Source organism: Cuculus canorus, chromosome 10, assembly GCF_017976375.1.
Source record: "Cuculus canorus isolate bCucCan1 chromosome 10, bCucCan1.pri, whole genome shotgun sequence".
NCBI lineage: Eukaryota > Metazoa > Chordata > Aves > Cuculiformes > Cuculidae > Cuculus > Cuculus canorus.
In genome coordinates this window covers 15,779,822-15,806,876 of record NC_071410.1, presented here as the reverse complement: position 1 = coordinate 15,806,876, position 27,055 = coordinate 15,779,822, and the positions used below count along the sequence as shown (strand labels likewise).

At 42.6% G+C, this 27,055-nt stretch overlaps 2 protein-coding genes across 13 annotated transcripts in view; one reads left to right on the top strand and one right to left on the bottom strand.

Moving 5' to 3' along the window:
• Nucleotides 1–10,102, top strand: part of THOC2 (THO complex subunit 2) — a 45,447-nt gene extending 35,345 nt beyond the window's left edge. For 2 of the 6 annotated variants that reach the window (XM_054075394.1, XM_054075395.1), the window contains 8 exons: nt 147–205; nt 1,623–1,739; nt 5,922–6,059; nt 6,383–6,452; nt 6,527–6,684; nt 7,346–7,422; nt 7,523–7,570; nt 9,249–10,102. In XM_054075394.1, the coding sequence (XP_053931369.1) occupies nt 147–205; nt 1,623–1,739; nt 5,922–6,059; nt 6,383–6,452; nt 6,527–6,684; nt 7,346–7,422; nt 7,523–7,550 (647 nt within the window). In that variant the 3' untranslated portion in view covers nt 7,551–7,570; nt 9,249–10,102. Of the gene's footprint in view, nt 1–146; nt 1,030–1,622; nt 1,740–5,921; nt 6,060–6,382; nt 6,453–6,526; nt 6,685–7,345; nt 7,423–7,522; nt 7,571–9,248 lie in introns of those variants that run through there. The other 4 variants (XM_054075397.1, XM_054075396.1, XR_008451396.1 and 1 more) reach the window with 3 other exon arrangements.
• Nucleotides 10,103–21,732: 11,630 nt separating this feature from the next.
• GRIA3 (glutamate ionotropic receptor AMPA type subunit 3) overlaps nt 21,733–27,055 on the bottom strand; it is a 155,246-nt gene continuing 149,923 nt past the window's right edge. For 2 of the 7 annotated variants that reach the window (XM_009571388.2, XM_054075377.1), the window contains 2 exons: nt 22,564–22,811; nt 21,733–21,966 (listed from right to left, as the gene is read on the bottom strand). In XM_009571388.2, the coding sequence (XP_009569683.1) occupies nt 22,566–22,811 (246 nt within the window). In that variant the 3' untranslated portion in view covers nt 21,733–21,966; nt 22,564–22,565. Of the gene's footprint in view, nt 21,967–22,563; nt 25,046–27,055 lie in introns of those variants that run through there. The other 5 variants (XM_054075378.1, XM_054075379.1, XM_009571389.2 and 2 more) reach the window with 4 other exon arrangements.

Below are 27,055 nucleotides of genomic sequence, written 5' to 3'. Positions count from 1 at the left end.
AGGCATGTTGGTAACTCTAGCTTAAGAAAAACAGAATTTACGTAGTGGCAAGAATTTAATTCTGGCTTAAATTATTTTGGTACTTCAGAGATATTACCCCCTTTTAAATGTATTTTAACAATGCTATTATTCTTCTCTTTCCTCAGAACAAAAACGCCGTAAAGTTGATACACATTCTTCTCCATCACATTCCTCAACAGTAAAGGTTAGTATAGCCTGAGGAAGGCAGCACCCATGTTAGGCTCACGAGTTTGGGATGCCAATGTTCGACTTCCTTCAAGTTTTGTGCCAAGTATACACTGGAGCCACTGGAGGTTTTATGTTGCATTAGAAAATGCATTCCTTTTCTTTATTGGTGGACTGTCTTTTTTCTATAAAAATATTTTTACTTAACCAAAATAATGCTTCAAGGACCTAGCACAAATTTTGTAAATAGTGTTTGGAAATTGCAAGAAAATTTTTACACAGAAGTGCCTCATGGTTTTAAGCAGTCAGTTTTTTTGGAGTGCAATGGTAGCTACAAGCAAATGAGTCTTTGCAGCAGAGTGGAGCATATTTTTCTGCACTTCTATTGAAGAATCTATAGCACTGAAGATTCCTGGATGATACGGGATGTACGATACCTCTGAATTCATCAGGCTTCTTGATGATCATCATACTGATATGTGCCTTCTAAGGAGGATCCTTGAAAGAAAGGAGTTCCATTTTAAAGTCTCCTTGGTGATCAGTTCTCCTGTAGTTGTGTATATTCAGTGCGCATGAGCTTCTGTTGTACCTTCCCTTCGAGGTTTGTTTATTCCCAATGGGTTCCCACCATGTTGAGCCCTGCGTTACGATAAAACCAGATGTGGCAACCAAGCCTACTACCCAGCAAAGAGAAATCCCAAGCATTCAAGCGCAGCACAAAACCATGGGCGTAGCCTACTTGAAGACTCAGGGTAGCCATTCCTTGCTCCATATTTATTTTATTTCTAAACCATCTATGTCCATGGAATCTTTGAATTTGCAGTACGTTGAACGTTTGAAACTGTAAGTCACTAATACTTCATCAAGAGCACTGTGATGGATTATGTGGGCCTTTAAACTTCACCATCTTGCCAACTTTAGAAAAAGCTTTTCTTTTTTCCTGAGTACATCTTTTTCTGTGTAAGATTTACTTGAAAGATTAAGGCTAATTTTGGAGAGCTTAAACTTCTGTTACTGGTTTTGAGTTTTAGGAAGCAGGTGATAGTGATAACTACTCAAAACGACAAAGTTTTTCTTGCCTGGTTTTTCTAAGTGGCAATGTAAAGTCATTCTAGTGTCTTCTACCACATATAACAGAAAGTGGAGAAGATACAGGTTTAAAAACATTTTTAAACCTGTTTCACCTGTGGTTCAGCTGTATTTCAAGTTAGGATATTTTTCTTTATATTTTGTCTTGTCAGGAGAGTGTTTTTTACTGTTCTATGAAGAATTAGAGAAAAAGACATTTTGTAGTTTACTTAATTAGATCCAGAGAATAGATATGACTGTCTTTTTTTTTCTTTTCTTTTTAAAAATATTTCCATTCCTAGCATTATTCAGTGTACATTATTAACATAAGATTTATTCCAGAAGGAGTAGCTGTTTTTTATTTCAAGGGTACGGCCATGCTTCCCAAAGTTCCTCTGGTTTCTGAAAACTATTCCAGCTTACGTGTCATCTCCATTCATTTTCTACAGGACAACATCAACGAACTCAAGGACTCTTCAGCAAAGGTTTGAATCTTTTAGACACCACCAAAGTTTACTTTCGTGTTTTCACCCATGTTTTAAGTTGGGAGAACTTAACTTTTGGTCTTGTGGCAAATCCCATCAGAAAATTCAAATTCCATTCCTGTAAATGCTAGTGTAGTGACAGAGGGATTTTTTTCACTTTGCTGTATAGAATCTCTGTACAGGAGAGAGACGGTTATATGAAAGGAACATATTGGAAATCCCTTGACTTTACCATTCTGTCAATATTATAAGGAGGTTTTATGTGTCAGTGTATTTTCTGATCCTCTCTGAAACTTCTGAATTTAATGTCCTGATGTTTAAGCCTTTTTTTTTTTTTCCCTGTAGGGATATTAGAACAGTTAAAATAGTTCCTAGAACAGTTACTTCTTTTGAAATTATTGAAAACCAAAATATTTGAGACTTGCCTCTGGAATGTCACTGCTCTTCCTCTCACTGCTGTTTTATAATGTTGTAGTGCTATGGTACTGTAGTTCTAAGCATCACAGACAACCTCTTTGTGAATTTACTTCCTGTAAATGCACTTCAGATTCAGTATTTTATGAGAATCTGTGCTAAAAAAATGTGTTCAAGAGTTCTTAGTCATAGAATACCAGGTTGGAAGGGATCTCAAGGATCATCTGGTCCAGCCTTTCTTGGCAAAAGCATGGTCTAGACAAGGTGGCCCAGCACCCTGTCCAGCTGAATCTTAAAAGTGTCCAATGTTGGGGTGCGTGCCACTTTCCTAGGGAGGTAATTCCAATGGCTTATTGCTCTCCTTGTGAAAAATTTTCCTCTTGTGTCACGTCGGAATTTCTCCAGGAATAACTTGTGCCCTCTTTTTGATGTGACTCCTTGTAAAAAGGGTGTCTCCATCTTCTTTGTATCCACCCTTTAAATACTGGAATGTTGTGACGAGGTCTCCCCTAAGGCTCCTTTTCTGTCAGCCTTCCCTCATGTGGCAGCCTTCTCTGTCCTTTGATCTTCTTTGTGGGCTTTCTCTGGATCTTCTCCAGCCTGGCCACGTCTTTTTTGTACAGCAGGGACCAAAACTGAGCACAGTATCCAGATGTGGCTTGACAAGTGTTGAGTGGAGTGGGGTGGGAGCTGAATGACATTTTTTAATATTCTATTTTAGGCAGATTCTGCAGCTATTCTGCTGATTAATTTTTTTTTTAAACTCAACCACTTGCATTGTACAGTCACAAATACAGTAAATGTGCTAATATTAAGGTATGAGGCTAAGTGGAAATAGATCCGATCTTCTGCAGTTGCTGTTAAGATTTTTTGATTACGCATCAGTATCCATACGTAACTAAGTAGCACAAATGTTTATCACTTGGAAAATGGCAACCATTTGGACTTTCTGAATAATTTAGGAGTTTATCTAGGATTACTTCTATAAACTTAATTTAAAAATGCGTAATAGATTATTACTTATTTTAAATATAGAGTGCGGTTTTACTTGTGCCTATCTGTATAAACAGTGTTCAGAACACTTTATATGCTTTACTTCAAAATAGCTCTACTTTTATTATTGACACTTGTTAATGGTTTTTTTCAAATGAATCTTTCCACTATCCACCATGCCAGCTTAGAGGGAGAGTGTTTATAGGAAGCATCCTTTGATTCTTACAGTTGATGAAATTATAGTGTCTATAGATTGAATCCGTATACTTACAAAAAATTATTTATAAATCACTGTTATGCTCTCTTATATACTTAAGTTTTTTGAGATTAGGAAACTGTAATATTTGTCTTGAGCTCATGTCTGTCTGACTTGTGGTATATGGTGTTTATATAATCTCACTTCGCTCCCTTACTGTATTAGTCTGGTTTCAGCTGGTTAAGTGAAACTTCACTGAAGTTTTCATTGGTTAAGCTAGATTTTATTTAAAACTATTTATTATACTTATTAACACATTGTAGTAGTCAAGCAGACAGCGGAGCTATTTGTAATTAAATGATTAACAAAGAGCTTTTTCCAGTCAACTTAAAAAGTTAAAATTTAGAATTAACTATAATGCATTTGTGTAGACTTGGCTGGAAGTGTATTGGAGCTGTGACTCTTTCATGGATATAGTAAGTGCTTGGGGCATGGGGATGTCCAACCCTTTCCTCCTTTTTCTAAATTCTGCCTTCTTTCTCCCTTAATGAACTAATTTTCATTCTTCAGTGCCATTCTGACAGACTTAAGGCACTTCCTGATGGTGTTCCGTATACATGGTGTAAGACCAATTAAATGCTCTGTTTTACTGCCATGTACTTGATTGGGGAAAGGATGGGATTTTCAGAAGCCTGTAGGATGTGTGAGTTGAGCTTCAGCTGAAAGTTAGAAGTCTAGTGCTGCTGTATGCTTACAGGCTTTCTTTACTCCTGAATTAGCCCAGTTTCTGAGGCCAGACTATTGAAGTGTTGGTTTACGTTGCAGGCTATGCAGTTAGTGGTCCAGACTTGAGTTAGGCTTGTGTTTATTCCTGCCTGGGCCTTTGCCCAAGTTACAGAACATGTAACAGTGCCCAAAATTTGATGTAGTTTCAGTTAACAGCATTTCTAGAAGCAAGTTTGTAAAGCCTGATGAGCTAAATCCAGCCTTTCCTTGTAAATGGGAGTGTGAAGGGTGCAGTTTTCTAAAACTCTGCACTGGGATGGTAGAAGAGCGGTGGAATGTGTTGTGAGCAACCATGTGAACGTAAGAAATGGAGCAGGAGAAGGCAGAGCTACGTTTGCTTCCTCACGTGGAACGTGTCTGGGAAACAATCGAATGGGGTTGCATAGAAAAAGCCTATTTGGAAGTCACTGTTTAAAGTTGACAGCAAAAAAGGGAGCAAGGATAAACTTACTTGTGGAATGGCAATGTAGGAAATAGGACAAGAAAAGAGGAGTGAGGGGAAAAGAGCAGAAAGAAAAGTATCTTGTGAAAAGAGTATTGAAGATTCAGTCTCTGGTTTAGGAGGGTGATAAAAAGCCAGCTAAGCAATAAAAGGAAAAGAGACCTAACACTGTCAGTGTTGCTTTTAACACAGCATCAGTAACATCAAGTTCGGTAAGTTAAGCATTTACCGGAGAAGGGGGCAGGATTAATTTAATTAAAGAATAAAATTAGTTGAAATAATATTTGCTTTGGTTCAAGTGATTTCTGGATTGTTCTGAACGAATCTTCCACTTCGCTCATTCTTTGGTGTCATTTAAGTAAGATGTCTCACTAAAAAGAAATACAGACAGCGTTTTAATTAAAAGATTTTTTTTTTCCCCCCGAACAAAACTGATAGCTTATGAAGCTTGGGAAAGATCAAAGTATACTGGTTTAAATCTGTGTTGCTGTAACTTAAATATGTAAACACCAAGGAAAGGTGGTTTTAATCTAAAATGTGCTCTTAGTGGTATTTTTTGAAAAATATTTCTTAGAGAAATCAAGCTGTACAACTGTATTTCAAAAGACAGCGTTAGTAGCTGTGTTTCGCCAGTATTTGTATAATACATGTGCTACCTTATTTATACATATATATGCAGTAGCATTTAAACTTTGTCAAGGTTTATACTTGATGTTACTGTGACTTATTTTCTGTTCTCCTCTGTTGACCCCAGTTTATATTAAAAATACTCAGCTTTGTGAAACTGGCATATTTTACAAAACTTATCAAAATTGATTAGAAGAGAGTGGAGTAACAATCTAGAAGACATTACAGAGGAAAACCTAATCTTTATGTTCAGCAGCTTTTATCATTAGAAATTTAGGCTTAAGGTGGAGGTTTTTATTACTTTCGATGGAAAAAACACATTATTCAAAATATTGGCTCAAATATTTGGTGGATTAACATTATTCTTAAAAATTAATCAAGCAGCTGATTCTGTTCATTCATTCTAGGCAAGATTGCAAGCGTTGAGTCAGTCGAGGAATCTGCATATCCATTTTCAATAGTGCTGCTGTCTGATTTTTGATGACTCAAATGATAATGGTGAAAAACTGTATTTAATATAAGTGTTCATGAGTTTCTTTGTTAAGAAAACAAAGCTGTAGGTTAAATTATAGATGACAAGTTTGAAAGTGTCTTCACTTTTTGGCTGGTAAAGTGTTAATGTTTTATTTCACAGTTAGAGTTAGATCTGTTATGCTAGAGTAAGACTTGCTTACACATCTAGGAATACACATTAATATTTGGTGATATTACCTTAATTTAACAGCACTACATTAACCACACTACTCCAACACTGTCCAAGAGTAAGGAGAGAGAAGTGGAGAAGAAAGATTTGGACAAATCAAGGGAAAGATCCAGAGAGAGAGAGAAGAAAGATGAAAAGGAGAGGAAAGATCGAAAAAGGGTTGGTGAAATTTTTATGGATTAGTTTAGAAAGTTGGTCTGTATTGGGAAGGCTTCCTGTTCAAAGTCCTTGCAGTAATGATTGTACAGCCTGTCCAAGCAGAAGTGATGTGTATCAGAGTGGGTTTTCTTTTGTTCTGTTACTTTTTCAAAGGTCGGTTTACAATAATATATTCAGAAGTTTTCTCTCCAAAACCGATCTCAAGAAACTTTACACATTTTAAATATTCAAAAATTAATTCTTCAAAAGAACATTGTAAGCAGGTGCTACTTCAGGAGTAAGTTTTAATCTGCTAACATCTGCGTCGTTGTATTTGGTGCCAGGATCATTCAAACAGTGACCGAGAGATACCACAGGATTCAACTAAACGACGCAAAGAGGAAAATGGGACAAGTACGTATTTTATTTTATGTTTATGTATAGGGCTTTTACTTGTTGTAAATTACAACTTTCTCTTGTGTTTTTAGCTGGTTCTTCAAAACATAGTAAAAGTGAAAGTCCTTCTGACTCCCCTCGCTTAAATGAAAAGGAGAAGGAGAAAAACAAATCAAAATCTTCTGGAAAAGAGAAAGGTGATTCAATTAAAGCAGAAAAGATGGAGAAGAGCTCCTCTGGTAGCAAAAAGGTAAAACAAGCAGTTCTCATGTTGTTGGCTTGATTTTTTTTTTTTTTTTTTGTTGTTGTTGACAGAACAAGCCGATTCTTTTTTCTGAACTTTTAGTGCTGCTTTATGGTCTAAATTTAAAAAGATACACTGTGAATGTGTAGGATAACATTTCTGGAAATTCTGTTAACTTGTGGCTTTTAAGCATTTCAGCAGTCACTCATGGCAGGGTAAATTGGAGTAGTTTGTTTTGACAGTAGCCAGGAAAATTCAGATCTTACACTTTAGGTTTTGAATAATCTAGAATATTTGTAGACTGATTTGGTGAGCAAATATTGGAAAGCAGGCTTAATTTACATAGAAACTAGTCTGCTTGTATTCAGATTTTCAAGTGTCAGCACAGCTTTTTTTTTTTTGTGAAAACAGGGTACGTATGTTGTAATCATATTTGTAAAATGCCAAACAGTAGCACCCAGTTGTTGTAAGTCTTTAGCGATAGTGATTATTACAACTGTAAGACACAGTTAGAATTACCTTAGAAATAATAAAAACTGATTACTGTCGTTCTGACTGACTTTTTTTTAATAAGCTGTGGCCATTTATAACCTTATGTATAATCCTTCTAGTCTGACAGTACAATGTATACTATAATAACTATTTCCCATATGTTTATTTTCTAAAGGAGTCGAGACATGACAAAGAAAAAACGGAGAAGAAGGAAAAACGAGACAGCACTGGAGGGAAAGAAGAAAAAAAACAATATCCTTGTACACATTAAACATTCTGAAAAATACTGAAAATGAGCTTCCTTTTATTGTATGTAGTAAAGCATAATTTTTTTCCTTAACGTTAAATCTACTCATAAATCTTCAGACAAGCACAGATAATGAAGATTGCTCCAGTCAAGGTAAAAATTTTTATGATTTACTCTGACTTCATATCTCCTATGGCTCCTTCTAATTGGTAAAGGTTATCCAAACAAAACAGCCTGAGTGTGAAAAGGGTGGGGTTTGTGGTTTTTTTGGTTGTTCCGGGCCAATTTCTTGCAGTTGTCTTTTGGGTTATTTTATTTTTGTCTCAGAGGGGAAAAAACTTTCCCCATCATTAGCGTAAAGATTGTATAGAAGCTTGAATCCTTTTGCAACACCTCACCCCCCCCCTCCAAAGACAAGGGTGGGGTTGGATGGGGTTGGTGTTCAGTGTAGTTGCATGTTTGAAGGGTTGCCCTAGAAAATAGAGGTGAATCCATGTGATCCTGATCGTCATCAGTCTTGGTAATCTACCAGTTAATTAGGAATACCTTGCCTAATATGTTGAAAACTCAAATTTTGTATCGTGTTCTTTCATCTTTAACAAAAGCACTAGCTTTTAAACCATATTGCTATGTAGTGTAGTAAGTCAGTCTGTTATCTCTGCTTAATCTGTTATCTGATTAGATTTGAGGAGGAAGAAGCTGAAGAAGCTGAAGGAGAACTTCCATATGGAGGCATTAACTATTTGCAAAAAGAAAAACTTGCATTCAGATGGAAGTTTTTAGAAAAAGAAATTGTTCTTTGAAGCTGACACTGTTCTGAATTTTTTTTTTCCAGACCTATGCAAATATCTGGAGACTTAAATGTAGTTTTAGGGGTATGGAATCTAATCCTATTCTCTTTTTTATTACATCTTTTATAACATTTTTCCTAATGTCTGATGGACTGCAGATATTTTTTTTTTTTTTGCCTAATGTAGAGATTGTAACATTTTGAGGGAGTTGTGCCTCTAATAGAGACTTTACCTTTACAAGGGACTAATTGTTTCTTGTTTCATAGAATAGTTTGGATTGGAAGGACCTTAAAGATCATCCAGTTCCAATCCCTGTGCCATGGGCAGGGACACCTCCCACTGGATCAGGCTGCTCAAGGCCCCTTCCAATCTGGCCTTGAACACTTCCAGGGGTGGGGTAGCCCCAACTTCTCTGGGAAACCTGTGGCAGGGCCTCACCATTCTCATCATGAAGAAATTCTTCTTTATGTCTAGTCTAAATCTGCCCCTCTCCAGTTTATACCCATTGCCCCTTATCCTGTCATTTTGTGAACAGTCCTTCCCCAGCTGTCTTGTAGCCCCTTTCAGGCACTGGAAGGTCGCTATAAGATCTCCTGTGAGCCTTCTCTTCTCCAGAATGAACAACTCCAACTCTCTCAGCCTGTCCTCAGATGGGAGGTGCTCCAGCCCTCGAATCATTTTGTAGCCTCCTCTGGACCCATTCCAACAGCTCCATATCTTGTATGCTGAGGATTCCAGAATGACACAGTACTCCAGATGAGGTCTCAGAGGAATAGAGGAGCAGAATCCCCTCCCTCAGCCTGCTGGCCATGCTTTTTTTTTTTTTTTTGTTCCATCTTTAATTAATGTTTCACTACTTATGTTCACATTAATATAGTTCTTGCTGTGGATTAAACTAGAGTTAGGGAATGAATGACAAATGAAAATAGTTTTCTTTTCCCCCTCATTCTTTGAATTGTAAATAGAATAAAATGCCAAGTTGTGAGATCAGTATTTGTTTGAACAACATCTAATTCCAGTTATGTATGCCTTTGTTGCAGGTGAAATTGAAATGGGAAGATATCCAGCTGTGACCAGAAATGTATTTTCCAGAGTATAGATTGCACACAAATTTGTGAATGAAGAGGACCCATCTGCATCTCCTTAAATTATTCAGTTCTCTGCTTTATTTCCCCATGCTGAGGATTTAATTGTTGAGTTGTACATTACTGTATTTTAACTTGTTGCTTAGTTTCTTACACATTTATTTTCAGTACCTGGCTGAAAGTGTTACCTATTCCATATTTTAGCACAATGTGCTGCAAACAAACAGTTGCCATAGTGCAAATGAGGTTTCATGTGTACAGAGTTCCACCTTAGGTTGTCGAAAATACTGACTGAGTTTAGTAATTCTTTCAATCTGAAATGCATTCTTTTAGATGTTTGAAAACCACAAATAAACAGTTATTGAACCTTTTTGGATTTACCTCATTTAAACTCCATTTTTATTTATTATACTTGGCCTGTTTTTAATATTGGTGGCTAAAAGAAAAAGTCAAGTGGGAGCACTGTTTTCATGCAATGCTTAGGGATTGTTTGTATATTGTGTACAATGTTGACTTGTTTAAAGAAACAAAGAATGAACCCTGTCCCTTCCATCCCAGCCGAAGACCTGTGCTCAGTTGTCCCTTGCCACACATTTTGTTTGTCATGTTGTTTTTAGACTGATTGGAAATGCTCTCTTCAAAACTGAAATAAAATAATTCTCAATTACAGCTACAGGAGCTTTGTATTTGCTGAACTTTAGTCTGAAAAGTTTCACAATGACATTTTTAAAAAAAAAAAAAAAGAATTTTTTTATCTGCTGAATTCTACCAGTGTAACCTTTTTTCTAAATAAACAATAGTTTTCTCAATGGGTCGTAAATCATTCTCTGTGTGGTCACTTTATTGCTTTATGTATTGTTAGAACAATTCGATTAGTTGGAGTTGTGGGAGGGAGATTTCTGCCTTCACCTGTGAGCCCTCAGTCTCTGCTCGTGGATTGTGTGCAAAGGAATGGTTGCGCAGTGCGATTCCTGTTGTACCGTGACAGATGTGTTACTTTGCCAGTGATTTCCATACAATCAGGGCTTGCCTTCCTGCCTTCAGTCAAGTTTACATTGTTCTAGAGGCATTTGTCCCTTATCCAAAGCATGTTAAAATCTGGCATTTTTTTCCCAGTTCCTAATTTAGTCAAATTACACTGACATACAGTGCTCTGAAAATGTCTTAGTTTTGTTTGACCAGTTCATTTAGATTCCTGACAAAAAAGGGATGCTGCCCGGGTTCTGACATGGCACAGCTGGTCGTGTCAGGGAAGCCACAGTCTCAGATGTTCACCTGGGCAGGAAATCTCCAGGTCTGGAAGCCTTTAGGTCAAATTCATGACTGATTTCCACGCTGCCCCCCAAGGTGTGGATTTCCTTCAGTAAAAATGGTCACCAGTTTGTTTCAGCTAGAAAGTGTGGGTTGTGAAAGAATACCTGTTTGTGTTCTTCAGAGAAGGGGAGATCCCGATGTCTTGTTTAGAGGCTTTGTTCATGATTTAGTTAAAAAGATGATTGGAAGCTGAGCTTTTTTTGGCCTGAGTGCAGCAGTTTAAATACCCAATGAATAGGTGTTTACCAAAAAAGCAGCGGCGGGTGTTCCTGCTAGGTTGTATTTAGGCTGTGGAGATGGGGCATCTCTTGTGCTCCTTCTCTACAGCCAGTTCTCACTCCAGGGACTGCAGAACTGGTTGAGACTTGGAGAGCTTCTGCTCTTTTGGTTGTCTGGAGTCCTGCAAGACAGACAGCTTTCTGTCAACCCCAGCTAAAGCGGCCTTTGTCTCTGCATCTGCAGATATGGTGGATGTTAAGACCTGGAGAGGAAACTTCCCCTTTGACGCCATTCACAAATCAGTTGAGTTGTGATATCAGACTGCACCAAGCAGTTTCTCCTCAGCCTTTGTGTGCGCTGTACCTTCAGTCTCCTTTTTAAACTCTAATTCTGCTCCTCATCCATTTGGTAAGGATCTGCTTCCTTAAAATCAATGCACTGCAGCTGTATTGGGTGCAAAGAAGAGGATCTGATGCTAGTGGGTGCAAAGAAGAGGATCTGATGCTAGTGGGAGGCATTTCACGACATTGAGACTGGAATATTAACAAAACTGTAAAATGTTATGGCCTTTGTGCACATACAGCTTCAGAAGATCACGAGCAGAAGTAGTGGAAGCTGTCACAGCTGCTGCTTAAATGCTGGAGTCGCGTTTTCCTCTGTTGTCAGAAGGCACAGCAAATACAAAGCAAATAATAGTCCCTTTAATTTGCATAATTATTTTAAAAGTCATTCAAGTTAAGGACCAGTTTCTTGGAGGATGTCTAGGATCTAAGTAGCTTGAAATATTTAATTGCTGTAAAGTGATGGTAACTTAAGACAGATTTCTTGTACCTATGGCTTCTCCCAGGACTGTAATGTCTTCCAGTCCCTATGATAATGGAATTTTACATAAAGGAGTGGGTTCTCATTTTTTACAGTCTCTAACAGGTAAGGATGATCATGTTTTTCAAAGTTACGCTTTAGATTGACGAGCACAAGATTGATTTGCCTGCTGGGCTGCTGCGGTTTGTATTGTTCCCATCAGCGTGCAATACTGGTCTCTGTTGCCTGAATTCTGCATACCTCTGCTAAGCACTCCGGTTATAGCAGCAGTGATTCCCATAAATGCTTTCTGCCGGCCGTGTCTTCCCAGAAAGTGGCTCATTGATGCTTTTTAATGAAATTGATACAAATGAAGTTTACGTGGGGAGATCAGTCCCTGTTGCGCAGGCTTGGGAAATGGAGTTTGCTCGTGGGGAAGTGTATAAAATACAGCTCGGTCAGATCAAGCGAACTTCTAATGATTGCTCTAAGAAACGTGTAATAGATTTAAACAGTCAATATTCTGTTTAACTGAACTTTTAATACAAAAGCACACAGGGAAATAAGGATGATTTTGAAAATGTCAGTCCTATTTTAACTGGTAAGTTAGGTGCTGTGTTTAAACCTCACTGTGAAGGGTCGCACCTCTATGGATTTTTCCTGTCTTGTGCTCCCCTTTGTCCAGAAAAATTATATATGAGGAGCCCATGTCTGAGGGTCATTTCTCTGTCGAGGAACTACGGTGACAGACAGGAACCTGTATGTCATCAGCAGATCAAGCTGATGCAGGCAGTGTGATTTAGCTTGAGAGTCAGCATTTGGTTAGAATTTGCCTGTAAAGACTATTTTAAATTCGTAAAATGTGTATGGGAAGTTCCGTGCTAAACTGATAGTGCATCTCATAGCCTTGAACCTAATAAGATGTCATCAAGAATGAGCTGTTTTAACTGCTGGTTCAAACAACTGCTGGTTCATAAAACGCATGACAAACAATGGGGAAAATGTTATGCCAACAACAGACATTTTAATGACCTACAATATAGCAATCTTCGCCTTTGATCATTGTGTTTCTCTGTTGGAAAAACAAAAAGGTGTAATATGCCTTTGTCTGTGCCTGAAGTGATGAGCCCATGTCTTCTCGGTGGTGATGGGAATCTGAACCATCGCCATGCCCAGGTGTGTGACACTGATGGCACTTAAGTAGATGATGGGGCAGAGACGAGAGTCAGCAGGTGCCTGCTTAAAATTACTGCCTTGTGAGGAGTTGTAACTTGACAGATTTTTAATTGCAGAAGATGATCTTGGCCTACAAATTAGCTTGTTTCATTGCAGGCAGTGTTTAGAAATACACTTTTTTGCATGGATTCATCATTAACAGAAGCAAACCTATAGCTAATAGACTATTCGCTGACTGTAATGATAAAAAACCCTAACCTTTGTATTAAGTATTAGTACTATTAAACACACATCTTTTAAATATTATGGGGTTTTGGTTTGGTGGTGGTTGCTCTTTTTTTAAAGTATAATCCAGAGAAAGGGAACTTGAACCAGAAGTTGATCATCCCTGGTGCTCTCTGAAGGTCAGTTTGTGTTTACAGTGACCTGAAGCAGAAAAGCTTTGTCTGTGGTGGCTGTATTTAGAAGTGCTGCATGTTAAGAAATTGTAGTGGTTATAGAATTGACCAGGCAAACTCTTCTGGTTACCTTTGTCCTTATCAATTACAGGTTATTTCTGAAAGAATTGGAGAAGATTATGAACTGTTGTCCCACAGTGCGAGGAAGACAGACAAATCAGGAAAGGAATCAGGTAGGAGTTACCCGGGTAATTAGAGGTGAGGAAGAATAACTAAAAAGGGAGTAACCAAGCTATACCCAGGCGATTTGAATTAACTCGTTAGGACACTCCAAAATGAAATACTTCCATCAAAGTCACTATTAGCCTTGGGATTTGCTGGAGCACAAATGAGAAGAGGCTTTGTTGCTGGTGCAGCAAGCGCAGAGATCGATACACCAACAGCCATTGGAAGGAAATTACTGAACTTTGGCAAAGTACATGCTGTAGCTGGGATAACTGGGATGTTGTCTACTATGTCCTCATTTCCTGAGGGGCCATAGGAAGGGTTTCTTGCCATGCTCATGCCTATGGGAGGGTTTTCTTCCCCCGAGAAAGCTGGTCCTTTCTCCCCTGTTTGAGTCTCTGCAGGGATTCTGTCACGTGGCGATGGGAGCCGTGCAGGGAGTACAGCTCATGGGGAGGGATGGGAGAGGCCAAAGACCCTGAGTGGAAAAGGGAGGGTCAGTGATTCCCAGAAGGCTGGGGAAAAGAAGGAAAGAATCACAGAATCACCAGGTTGGAAAGGACCCACTGGATCATCGAGTCCAACCATTCCTAACACTCCCTAAACCATGTCCCTAAGCACTTCATCCACCCGTTCCTTAAACACCTCCAGGGAAGGTGACTCGACCACCTCCCTGGGCAGCTGTTCCAGTGCCCGATGACTCTTTCTGTGAAGAATTTTTTTCTGATATCCAGCCTGAACCTCTCCTGGCGCAGCTTGAGGCCGTTCCCCCTTGTCCTGTCCCCAGTCACTTGGGAGAAGAGCCCAGCTCCCTCCTCTCCACAACCTCCTTTCAGGTAGTTGTAGAGAGTAATAAGGTCTCCCCTCAGCCTCCTCTTCCCCAGGCTAAACAACCCCAGCTCTGTTTCCAGAGCTGGCCAGGTTGCGTGGCTGCGAGCACAACTGGCATCGGTCCTATCAGCTACATTTGAGAGGGTGGTGGGGAAGAACAGATGGGGCTGCGCTGGCGGGAGAGCAGCCCCTGCAGCGCATCCCGCTGAGCTCCCGGCCCGTGGGGCGAGGGGAGAGCCTGCTACAAAGCACCCATTAATTAAGCCTTGTCTGATGTGATATCCTAATTCTGCTGTGTAATCTGCAGCATCTGTGATAGGTCACAGCTTCAGCTATTTTATAATAAGCTATTTTCCCTGAATATGGCAAACTTCCCTTGTTTAAAGGGCAGGGGAATATTAAATAAATACCATTTATATTTATTTGCCTTAGATCAAACTGTGGCTCTTACATTAATTTTGTAGGATTTTTCGTAATTAGCCTGCTCAGCCCATATTTGGAATTCAAATCCAATATTTGTTGAAAAGCTTCGAGTGATATTAAAATCTGCTCCCCGAGCACACAGCAAACACCTCTCCCTCAGAAAATGCCAAGCCCTGCACTGAAAGCTGTCACAGCAGCGGGGGTGGGCAGGAGCTGGTCAAACGGATATGGGTGAAATGAGTGCAAACCCAGGGTGCTGCGAGCCTGAAGGGGTGGGCTGGCTGGGAACTGCTTGTTCTATGGGGTCCTGGGTGCTTTTCCACTGGGGAGATACTGGTGGGCACTGGGCTGACTGTACAAACCCCTGGCACAGTGACTCCAGGGTTCGGCTGGCTGCTGGCTGGGTTTTGGGGGTGTCGAGGCATGGGCTAGGGGAGAGCAGCGCTGCCGGCCGCTGCATGTCAGTGTTGCTCCAAACACTGCAGCCCTGCATCGCGCAGTGAAAGCCTCTGGGCATCAGCATGGGTTGCTTCTGCTTGAAGGAGAGGGAAACCATTCAAACTCGTTGCCATGGCCCCACTGCGTCCGCGGGCTCCTGGCTAAATGCAGCCGCTGCTGGGCTCTCGGTGGCCCAAAGGATGGGATTTACTCCAGGTTCATGTGTGGAGCTGCCTGGTCCCAAACTCCCCTGGCCTATGGCTCTCTGGCCTTGTTCTCTTTCCCTTGCTGGCTCCTTGCCCTGCTCTGTCTCCGCAGTGGGGACCAAACCTTCGTGTCCTTGTTCCCCCCAACACTTGTGGCCTTGACCCAAAGCCCTCCAGCAGAATCTTGCTGGCGGGTCTGGACGCAGGCACTGCTCCTGCTCTCCAAACAGGCTGCGATGCTGCTTTTACAGTCCTTTAATCAATTTATTGTGTTACATCATACATTTCCCTACTCATTACAGCATATCAAGCATCTGTCATGCGCTCATTAATTGGTCAATTACTTTATTTATATGCTAAACGTTATCTAAAGCACCAGTCATTACCAGCATCGTGGCTGGGGCTCGAGTTGTGCATTTTTATAGGCTTTACGTGCCTTACCCTCTGCTTGCCTTCACAGCCAGGGCTGCTTGCACGGACCCTGTTAACCCTTCATGGACCAGTCACCAGCTCAGCCCATTTCCTCAGGTCTGTGCACCCTGTGCTGTGTGTGCAGGGCCCTTCTCCTACAGGGCAGTTCTCTAATTACATGATGTGTTTCTCAGCCACTCCTCAGAGCTGTCTCCCTTTGGCTTTAGCTTGTTTCCTGCTGCAGTCACCTCCCCACTGCTTCTTAAGAGTAAGAAAGACCTGAACACAGAGCAAAACAGAAAATGGGACACTCCCCTGTAACTGTGCCAGGGCAGGCCAAGGGACACCATTCAGCCTGGTTTAGTTCCTTGTCTGCTGCTACAAATTGGCTCCTAATTCGACTTCAGGTGTCAGTTCTGCCTGCTTTCTTGGAGATGTCAACAGCCTCTTCACCACCTGGAAATAATGTGCTGCTGGAGAGCTTTGGCTCCGCTCTCCCCCTGCCCTGTGCTCCGTCGCTCTCGTGGTGCTTTCCCTGCCCGTCCTGCCCCCTCCTGCGCTTCTGATTAACGGTTGCTGCAGAGTGGGAGCGTCCTGAAAAGCCATAGCCATCATAAATAATTTAAGGCTAACACATCAATGTTACAAACTGCAATACATAAATCAGTGCGTATGTGAAGGTCCTGGCCCGTGGAGGCACTGTCAGCGCGTCGATCTGCCTGCACCAGCGTGCCCGGCAAAACCACTGATCTGGGTTCTTCCAGCAAGCTTTGCCAACTATGCTAACATGTGGAAAGGGAGTGCTGGGAGAAGGCACAGCTTTCACTCTTTTGCTGGCTGTAAGGCAGGTACGGCAGCTCCTTTCCTCCAGTTCCTCTCTGGGTAGCGGAGCAGTGCCCAGCGGCTCCTCGCCTCCTGCAGCGGCAGCTGCTGCTGCCCGCGCCCGGGGAAGCTTGGGAGCGCTTTCGTTGATGCTGTTGCAGTGATGCGACCACCTTACAAACCAGTCTTGGCAATTTCTTTGCTGATGACTGATGCAATGAAGTAAAGAACTGAGCACAGCTCCAGAGTAGGACTGGGGAGTTAGGGGGGCAGATTTTAGCCAAGATTTTGCCTCTCCATAGAGTACCATGCAGGAAGGGGCAACTGCTGTGGTGGTGGCTCCTGGGCTGGGTGAGATGTAGCAGCAGCTGCCCAACCTTTTTATGCTGCATTAACCTATAGTGTGATGCAGTCTGGGCCTTTCCTGCAGTCCTGGTGCCACGGGGGCACCTAGCACAGCTCCATGGCATCTGCGCTGCAGGCACCATCCTTTCAGATACCAGTTTTCCATGTATTGTGTTCTGAGTTAATATGACTTTGAAATTCATAATATCCATGAAAATATTATCTCTGTACTTAAATCCTTTAGTTTAATTGAATAGAGCTTGTTTATGTATTGCTGCCTGCAAAACAGAGTCAATTTTCCAGCCTGAGATAATATGAGGACCGAAGAAATTTTGTAATTTAATTTTAATAACTATGACAATTTATTATTTTAATAGCAATAAATATTTTTTTTTAAAAAAAAAGGCAGTGGTTTGTATGAAACCTTGGAAAGAAAACTGCCATAATAATACAGGGGTTGTCTTACAGCTTATTATTAATATTAGTTATGAACAATATTATTATTACCTTAATATTATTTTATTTTGTTGTCAGTTGTGCTCTTAGCTGTGAGGAGGAGATGCTGTGGGTTTTTAGGTCTGATCTTGAACATCATTGAGGTCCTTTTGCTCTCACTGATGGCTCTGGAAACAGAATGAGTTATTCTGTATTTTTCATTGTATTCTTCTCCCCCAAAAGTCTAGAGGCAAGGTCACTTTGGGACATGCTGGAGCACTGCATTCCAGAGCTGTTGCAACAACATTGCTGCCTTTGCTGCAGTCTGTGTTGCAAAGTCCAGGTCCTGGCCCCAAATTCCCTATCCCTGCAGCCCAGGGAATGCTCTGGGGCCCTACTAGCCCCAGCCTGGGCCAGGACAGCAGGATCTGCTCCCACATGCTGTCCTCATGGCCCCGTGCGGGGCTGTGCGCTGCCCCATCGCAGCCAGACTCTCCCGGTTTGCTGGGAGCATCTGTGCTGCTTTGTCCCAGTCCTAATCGCCTCGTTTGGCCCCATGCGTATTTATTAGCAAACCTTCACACTGTTTCGCTGGGATCTGGTGCTCTGTGTGACCCTGGCAGGGCAGCAGCACAGCGGCCGCTCCCGCGGGACCAGGGTTGGCCGTCAGTCTGGTTTGGCCATTACGCTCACGCCCTCGCAGCCCTGCGCTGGGCTCAGCAGGCAGATTATTTTGGCAGGTTCCTGGGGAAGGAGGCATCCTTCACTCCCGCGGCCGGTGCCGGGCTCTGTGTGGCCACCAGGCAGTGAGGAACTAGAAAATGCAACCCACCCTTGTTGGCCTGGATGTTGAGTGTGAAATGAAAGCTAAAACCAGAACAACATTATTTTTTTTCATGCCTCCCCGCATTCACTGTGTGGGCACTCGCTGTCCTTTCATCATGGGCTGCCCCAAGGCCGAGATGCGGGAGGCACGTCCCTGCTGCCTGCACAGGACAGAGCCCAGCGGTGCCCAGCACAGCACTCTCCCCATCCCCAGAACAACCTGAAACACTTAGCTTTGCCTAAGTGTAGATGAGCGAGGGTCAAATGATTACTGTTTATTGCACTTCCTTATCCTTTGCTTATTCTTGAGCATACTTTGCTGCTGTGAGGTGGGTTCAGCCCCTGTGTGCACCCCGCTGCTATCCTCACATACGAGCTGGTGGCAGCTCTGCAGGGAATGAGGTTAGGCTCCTACAGCTGGGCACAAGATGCTGACCTGGGAAAGGTACCAGTATCATCTCCACGTATGTTTTCCCCACAGCCGGAGGCACCACTACAGATGAACTCCCCGCAACTCCTCTGGTTGGGTTTCAGGGTGTGCTTTGGCCAGCAGGAGCCAGACCAGTCACTCAGGTCCCGCGCCTGCCTCCTCTGCAGCAGCCTACGACCTTCACTGTTGGATTTTTCTTTTTCAGGAGGTGATCTTGGCTTCCTCAGCCATCAGAGTGAAGCCCTGCGCTGCTCTGGCTCAGCCCCCAGAAGGCACTGGTTCGTGATGGGGACCACCAGGCTGGTTGGGCCAAGGGTACCCCCCGAGAGGCTGCCCCTGCTGGGCTGTGATTTGGGTGCACACTGCCTGTTTGATATCAGGATTTCTATGGTTCATGGTTTGTGGTGACTTGGAAAAACCCAACTAGGGATGAGGTAAGCTCAATAAATGAGAGTGGGGGTTAGCTGTGATGTTGAGTCAAGTTTGGTTTTTTAATAGCATTGCTGAAAATGTGGGAACTGCAGAGAAACACATCTGAGCCTGGGGCTCCTCCTGCCCCTTCTCTCCTCCCTGCAGGGTGCTCTTTAGACCCGGCCAAAATCAACCACTTTCAATCATCAAGAAAAAAACAATGAGTTTGTTTGCAGGGTACCAAACCACAAATCTACATTTCCGAGCAGCGTCCTTTGTTCAGTCTGGAGGGCGAGGCATTTGTGGCACCTCTGGAGTCCAAGGCACCGCCTGGTCCCAAGCTAAAACCTGTGGGGCATCCCAAACAGAGCGAGAGACAGACCAGCCTGGCCCAAGGGAGAGCACCAGGTAGGAACTCTCCCTCCTTTGGAGAAAAGATAAGTGGGCTCTTTAATTTTTTTTTCTTTACAGTTTTATTTACAAAATGTATTAAAACTCTTTGTACAACACCTCATTAAAATGAGGCTCAGTAATTGATGCCCACACATGCAGTTTATGCTTTTACAGCCATTAGTTTGCTTGGCAATTTTTCTGCTCACTGAAGTGCAGTTTCAACAACCAAAACCAGGAACTTAAATTACAAAAAAACAAAAGGAAATAAGGAAAGAACCCCCAAACCCCCCCCTCAAAGCAAAACAAATGAAAAAAATATACTGAAACAAATCATCATGAGACTACTGCCAAACTTCCGATAGCTTGAAGTTGGTAGCCGGAATTGGTAAGCACTCAACACGGTTTGTTTTAGTTTTACATGCAAGTTTAAAAAATATCGAACCATTTACCAAACTCCCTTCACTGGTGTGAAGCCTCCACTCTTAAAAATTGATTTGATAAACATACATCTTTTATACAGCTTTTAAGAAAAGTATTTGTTTTAAATACAACTCATAACCGCACAGCTTTAGCTCGCCCTTGCTGGGGACGCGATCGCGTTCAGAAGTTGAAAAAAAGAAATCACAGTTTCATGAAAGGAAAATGAAAACGAAACAACAAATTTTTTTTGTCAATATCTTGTTAAAAACTTGAACAATAAATTATTCCCCTATGAGCTTTTAAAATTATTTTATATTACATTTTTGTGGGAAAATCTTATTTTTAACAAGACTTTCCCCATATAATCTTTTTTTTTTTTTTTTTTAAATCCTATTAAAAGTTCAAATCTATCATCAGCAAACTAAACGCCTAAAGGTCAGACTGGTTTAAATGCATTTCTTTTTCATTGTATGTTACTGACGAAATAAAACTCTATAATAATAAACTACAGAAAATACATATTGTCGATTAGAGGTAATTAGTATGCAGATATTCCACTGAATATTTCCCATGTGACTGACAATATGTTTAAAGGTTTTTTTTTTTTTTGTCTTTTGCTATTTTTTTTCTTTATAAAGATGAAGTTAAGTAGTTTCCAGGCAGAGGTTCAAGGCTGAAACGCTGCTGCTGTCTAAGACATCGGATGTAAGTAATAGCGAGCCCCTACCCGTAGCAGCGTTGGCTGGAGCGCGGGGTCCTCTTTACAGAGAGGGCAAGGACAGGAGCATCCTCTCACCAGGAGCCATGAAACAAGAGTTGGCAGGAGCTGATATAATATAACAGTACTAGCAGGAGTCATGTTAGATCGCTTAATAGTACTCTGGAACTGCGGCTGTAATTTGAGTTACTATCCTCTTTCCTTACTCTGCTCTAAAATGACCTTTACCAAGAAGCGTTAGCTGAGCACAGTGCTGGTTGTGAGAGAACTGGGGTGAAGCGGAAGCAGGCCTGGGAAAAACTAACCTGCGCTTCTCTTGCTTTGTTGCTTGATATTAAACAGTGAATTAAAACACAAATGCACAGCAAGAAAAGAGATATATGGTCTGAACCTAAACAGCAAGTAGCTTTTCTTTTTTTTTTTTTTTAAAAAGCCACCCAATGCCATGGTAATAAAGCACCTGTAGGTATGCCTGATGATAGAAAAAAACCAAAAAGAATGCAATATTTTCTGCCCACACTTTAGCTACCTTGTGAGAAATTAATTTACTGATCTGGAAGCAAGACATGCAGTTCTGCAAATTACTTTCTTTTGCATTTACAGATTCACAGTCATTGACCTTAACTGGTTTTAATGCACAGATTCTTTTCTTTAGGTGTGACACCTTTTACTGCTATACAGAATTGCTCAAATTAGCTCGAGAGTTTAAAGTGGCTTGGAAAAAAAAATAAATCACACCACTGGTAAGTAAATACTGAAACATCTTGACATCAACTCATACAAGCAGTGACAGGCCAGTCCGTGTTCGCACGCAGCAGATTTCTGAGGCTTTGTATCAGGAGGAGTTTCATAATTTGATAAGATTGGGGTGGCTGATGAAACCAGCTGCGGTTTGCTTTCAGGACACAAGTTCAGTTACTGTGCAGTGGTATCAAAGAATGGCTTTTGTTGCACTGATTTTTTTACACATACTAATATCTTTTTACCAGTCCTCTTCTTTTCTCTTTTCTTTTCTTTTTTTCTTTTCTTTTCTCTTTTCTTTTCTTTTCTTTTCTTTTCTTTTCTTTTCTTTTCTTTTCTTTTCTTTTCTTTTCTTTTCTTTTCTTTTCTTTTCTTTTCTTTTCTTTTCTTTTCTTTTCTTTTCTTTTCTCTTTTCTTTTCTTTTGTCTTTTCTTTTCTTTTGTCTTTTCTTTTCTTTCGAGCAAAGCAAGAATATTTCGGTGATGGTTTGCATTGTTGTGAGTCTCAGAGTCTTCCATAAGGCACTGAAGGAAAAAATATCAGTTTTTCCTATTAAAAGTACATTGCACCATCATCAATGCGTGTCATGCCTGACACCTCAGAGAGAGTACGACTGGCTCAGGTGGTCCGAATCCGTGAAGTAGCCACATTCTCTGCTGCTTCTCCTCTTGCGTGCTGTCAGGGTGAGGATCTATAATAAAATCAGAAAGATTTCATCACTGCCCGGCAGTGATGGGCAGGGAAGCTCAGCCTGGGGAGAGGCACAGCCCGTGAGCAATGGGCTAACCAGGCTTTTCCAGAGTCACTTTTCAGCAATTCAACTCTACTTTTCATGCTTTAGAAATCACACTTTCTACTGTAGAGTTTTTTTTTTAATTCTATTGTAGATGTTTTCGGGGACTTCCTAAAAGCACTTACCTGACCTTATAGCTTAAAAAACAAAGGGGAAAAGGTCTATAGAGAGAGAGATGCAAATTCTGAGTACAGTAATTTTTAAAGAAATTAACAAAACACTTTTACATCTACTGAACTAGCACAACGCCGGGGAGAGGAGCTGTGCTCTTCAACATGAAGCCAACTATCCCTGTTTGTAATATAGGATGGTACCAAGCTTAATTCTGTTCAGGGAAGGAACTTAAATCCTTTATACTCTGAGACTGCTACCAGATGACGTTTCATCAGCCCTTTTACAGCTGTCTGCTGACGCATAAAATATCACATACAGCTAAAGAAAAGAAAAGGAAGAAGGAAAACCCAGAGGGTTTTAGTTCCCGGCCCGTAGCCGTACCCCTAGATTTTCACACTTTCTGTGCCGTACACATTGTAGCCTTCTCTGTAGGTAGCGTAATTCTGGGTGTTGGTGGCGGGAGCGGGTTTGAAGTTCTGCGTGTTCTTGGTGAGTTTCATTCGCTTGGACTCGGCTCGCGACTTGTAGCAGAACTCGATCAGTGCCACCATCATGGCCAGCCCGAGGCCCCCGACAAGGATATAGAAAACCCCAGCAACATTGCTCAGGCTCAGAGCGCTCGTCTTGTCCTAAGAGAAATGAGCCACGCCGTTAGTTTTGCTGCGAGGAGCAGACAGACAGACAGACAACAGGCTACTTTGCACTGAGGCCCAGCTGGCATAGCTACACTGACGGTGTTTAGTGCCCCACTGGTGGCTCGGTGCTGTCCCCCCTGTCCCTGGCAGCCTGGGGCTGCCCAGCCGTCACGGCTCTGTCTCCCACCCTTCGGCGGGCGAAACCCTGCCTGACTCAAAGGCGATTTTCGCCACCGACTTCTCCAGGCCTTCAGTGGACCCGTCCATGGCCGAGCATCTCTAGTGGCAAGGGCAGCTGGGGAAAGCTCTGACGGGGAAAGCAGCGGCTGCGTGAAACAGCAGGTTTTACGGGAGGCCATCCCAAAACTAGAAAAAGAAAAACCCAAACCACTACACACTTTCTTTCGGTGAACATAAAGAGAATTACTGAGATGCTGCTAAACTTATCTACCTTTTTTCCACATTTAGGACAAAAAAAAAAACACCCTAGGAAGATGGTCAGTTACTCTAAGGTCAAGCAGCAGAGCCCTGAGCTGAACTATCACCTTCAGTGACTGAGGGAGAGCGATTTACTGAATAAACTCAATCGTCCAATAAAACCGAAAGATGATGGCCAGCGTTTACCTTCCTTCAATACATGTCAGATGGGGAAGAAGGTTTGTATTTGTTAAAAACAGGACTCTAATCAGAATAAATAGAGCTGCAACCCTTTTGCTGCTGTGCGGGCTGTCTGCGTGCAGGAATCGCTGGTGGCAGGTGCGGTCCCCGCCTGGGGTGCACACCATGCCAGCCGCAGGAGCTGCGCCCAGCGAAGACACCTGCTGATGGAGCTTGGTTTACAAGTATCTCCAGGGACAACAAAACTTACACACAGTCAGAATAAAACATGATCTATCTTGTATCTGTGCGTTTTGCAGGCAGTTCGGATAGCTGCAGTTGCAGCAAACAGCCTGCCATTTAAACTAAAGAGATTACACATTTACACCTCTTTTCAATTACAGTTTCCTTCTGCAGCTGCTGTGCATTCAGAAGCCCCACGATCCCAGGTTTATCTCATACAATGCCTACAGGGTTGTGCCCTAAGCAACTTCCAGTCCAGCTGAAATAAATGGATTTTTATTATTGGCTTCCATAGAACTTGAAATTGTCCTCTGACAGGGGAGCCAGGCACTAAACTGTGACTGATTTCAGCTGGAGCTGGGTTTCTCCTCCTCTTGGTGCCTTTGAAAATGTCCTTTACTCCAACAAGCTTCTACAACTTCTACAGTGATTTTCTCCTCAAGGTCTCTATAAGCATTAGGAAAAAAATCCTGTGTTTTCTTTTAACTGGATGGTGAAAATAAATATTTCCTACAAATTAAGTGTGCGGGTACCCCATTGATCCACCTCAGGAGTGGGATTGCCACTGAGGTTTTCAGTGGTCCTGCCTGAGGAACTGCTGGAGGCTGGCTGGCCTGGCAGCGTGGCTGGGGTGGAACAGGGCACTACAGCAGCAAAAGGGTTCAAAGCAGAATAAAAAGGAACGTACAATATTTATGTGATGAGTTACCAATTTTATTTAATTGTATTTCTTGCTGGCTTTTTTTTTTTTTTCTTTTTGTTTTGTTTTTAAATCCAACCAATTTCAAACCAAATTGAGAAATGGGGCAGGAAGAGTGTTCTTCTGTACCATGGCTCTGTTTTGAAATTATCCACCCTTAGCAAGCATATTCCTGTTTCCACAACTGACATGTAGAGAGTCACAACTGTGAAATAAAAATGCGGGCTTTCAATAAAACTAAAAATAAGAAAAGATGTTGGCCTGAATAATACACATTGACTGTGCTCCAACTTGCACATTTAAATGAAGATACCAGCTTGGGAGGTTTTGGGGGTTTCTCTGTCCATGTTTTTCTAGCAAAATACTCAAACAGTAAAACATACTTACAACTACAGTCTGTTACTGCATAAAAGAAAACTGCTGTCATATTCAGAGACTTAATTATTTTTTTCTATTCTTTTCTTTCAACCTTCAAAATGTAAATACCAACTTTTGAAAGTCATTCTTTGTATAAACAGACAGTGGGTCAAAATGTGATTGCTAATCAGTACAAAAAGACCTTCAGCGACTGACCTTACTTCCGGAGTCCTTGGCTCCACATTCACCCTTATCGTACCACCATTTGTTTTTCAGCTTGTCTAAGATGCCTTGTTCACTGAGTTTCAATACTGCAAGGTTTACAGGAGTTCTTCACGTGGGAAATAACATAAATAACATTATATTATGTTATTTTATGTTATTCAATCTTTAAACTACTTTAAAACTATACAAAGCGATAAAGCAGGGTTCCTGGCCACAAAGTATTTACACTGCAGGCAACTGGATCATCCCCTTAAGTTAATGCTAGAGCAACACTATATTACCAGGTCCTGCCCATATCGCTTTGAGTAATCGGCACTCACTGTTAAATGAAGGCAGTAGAAACAAAGCAATGCCAATTTCCCAGTTTTGTCTGATCACAGGCATTAACAGTAGCTTCACGGATTCGGGTGGGCTGGATCTAGCAGGACCCCCTGTATCGCACTAACAGACAGCAAGCCCTGCTAGCGAGCAACTGCGCCTTCCTACGGAAAATCAGCGCTTGCGGCTCCAGACCCCCAGGCAGACCCTGCACCTGGGTGTACATGGATGTCCGCAAAGCAAAAACCTCAGGGTGGATGTCAAGGAGGAAGTTTTTGCCGGTGTCACGGCTGTTTCCCTGCCGGCAGTGGTTTCTCCAGCTCCTGCAGAAGCCCTGCTGAGAGGAACTGCTGGAGCTGCTGCATCCCCAACTCCATCAGCCCAGGGAACTGCAGCAGAGAATAAACAAATGCCGACTGGAAACACCAGCTGAAACCGCCCCAGGGTGGGAAAAGTTGGCAGGATGGAGGGAGCTGCTGACTCTGGAGCCTGCAACCCAGGGGTGCTGAGCTCCCCATCCCTTTCTTGTGTAAAAGTGGCAACAGAGGAGCCCTCAGTTGGGTTTTGCCATTTCCATTTCCTCCTTATGTGATGTCTCAGGGATTTTCCTGCCTGTTTCCATGAGCCAGGCTCTCTGTGCTAGGGACATCTTCAGTTCCTGCTCCTGCTCGAAGAGCTTTGATTCCCGCTCCTTCCTCACGGTGATGCTTGCAGCTGTGTGCAGCAGCCGGTGGGGAAGAAGGGGATGGCTCCTTCCCATTCCTGTGCCAGTTTGCATGAGCTAATATTGGGCTTCCTGTGACAGTGTGAACACCAGACAAACACACGACTGCCCTGTGGACTGCGTGGCTGGGGAACCATCCACGCAGGAGCTCAGCCCACGTCCAGCTCACTCCTCGCTCTCGCTGGTCCCTGCCTCTCTCCCACTCCTCCCTGAAGTGCGTGACTGCAGAGCGGGAGGGCCTGGGGAGCAGCGCAACCTAAACAAAACACCTGAATTACAAACTTACACAGCAGCATTTAGGGGAATATCCACAGGCTGGGAGGGCTCCGAGGCTTCAAGCAGCAGTAGCAGCTTAACCGTGCCATGCCTGGGGAGGGCAGGCGCTGCTCCAAGTAGCTGGTGAAGAAAGGCCCAGTTCCCCAATCTGCCAAGAAGCTGCCTCTGAGGTGGCCATGAGACCTGTGGGTGGCTGATGTTGAAAAGTCCTGCGCTTGGAGGTGCCCCATGCCCTTCGGGAGGAGAGAGGGTGTGAGGTGCCACCCAAGAGTGTGGCAGCCCATGGAGAGGGGGACCGGCTGCCCAGGTAGGTCACGGGGCACAGCCGGCTGCACCACTGTGAACCAGCATGGTATTACCAAGGCCAGCAGGGAAGCCAAAAGCAGCAAAAAGCCGTCAAGGTGGGGAGAACTGCTGGTCCCCAGCCCCAGCAGCAGCTGGGCCAGCACAGCCTGTGCCTGCAGAGGTTCCCGGCTGGCCAGACAGAGGCAGCACCACTCCTCCTGGTCCGCACGGGGCTTGTTTTGACACCAGCCAAGATTTTATTTTTGTAAAATTGCTATTTTTAAGCAGCAGATGTAATCTAATTAAGTATCAATCAGGGAAGGCTGTATGCACTCAGCCGGACACAGACGCTGGGCGGCAGTGACAAGCCTCACAAGACAGGATGCGTTTGCTGGCTCAGCTCTGGCAGCAGGCATGGAGCCCCTCTGCCCTGATCCAGTGGCATCGTAAAAAGCCAGATGTATTACATCTACATTTGCATCCACCTATAGCAAGGACTATAACATATCAACA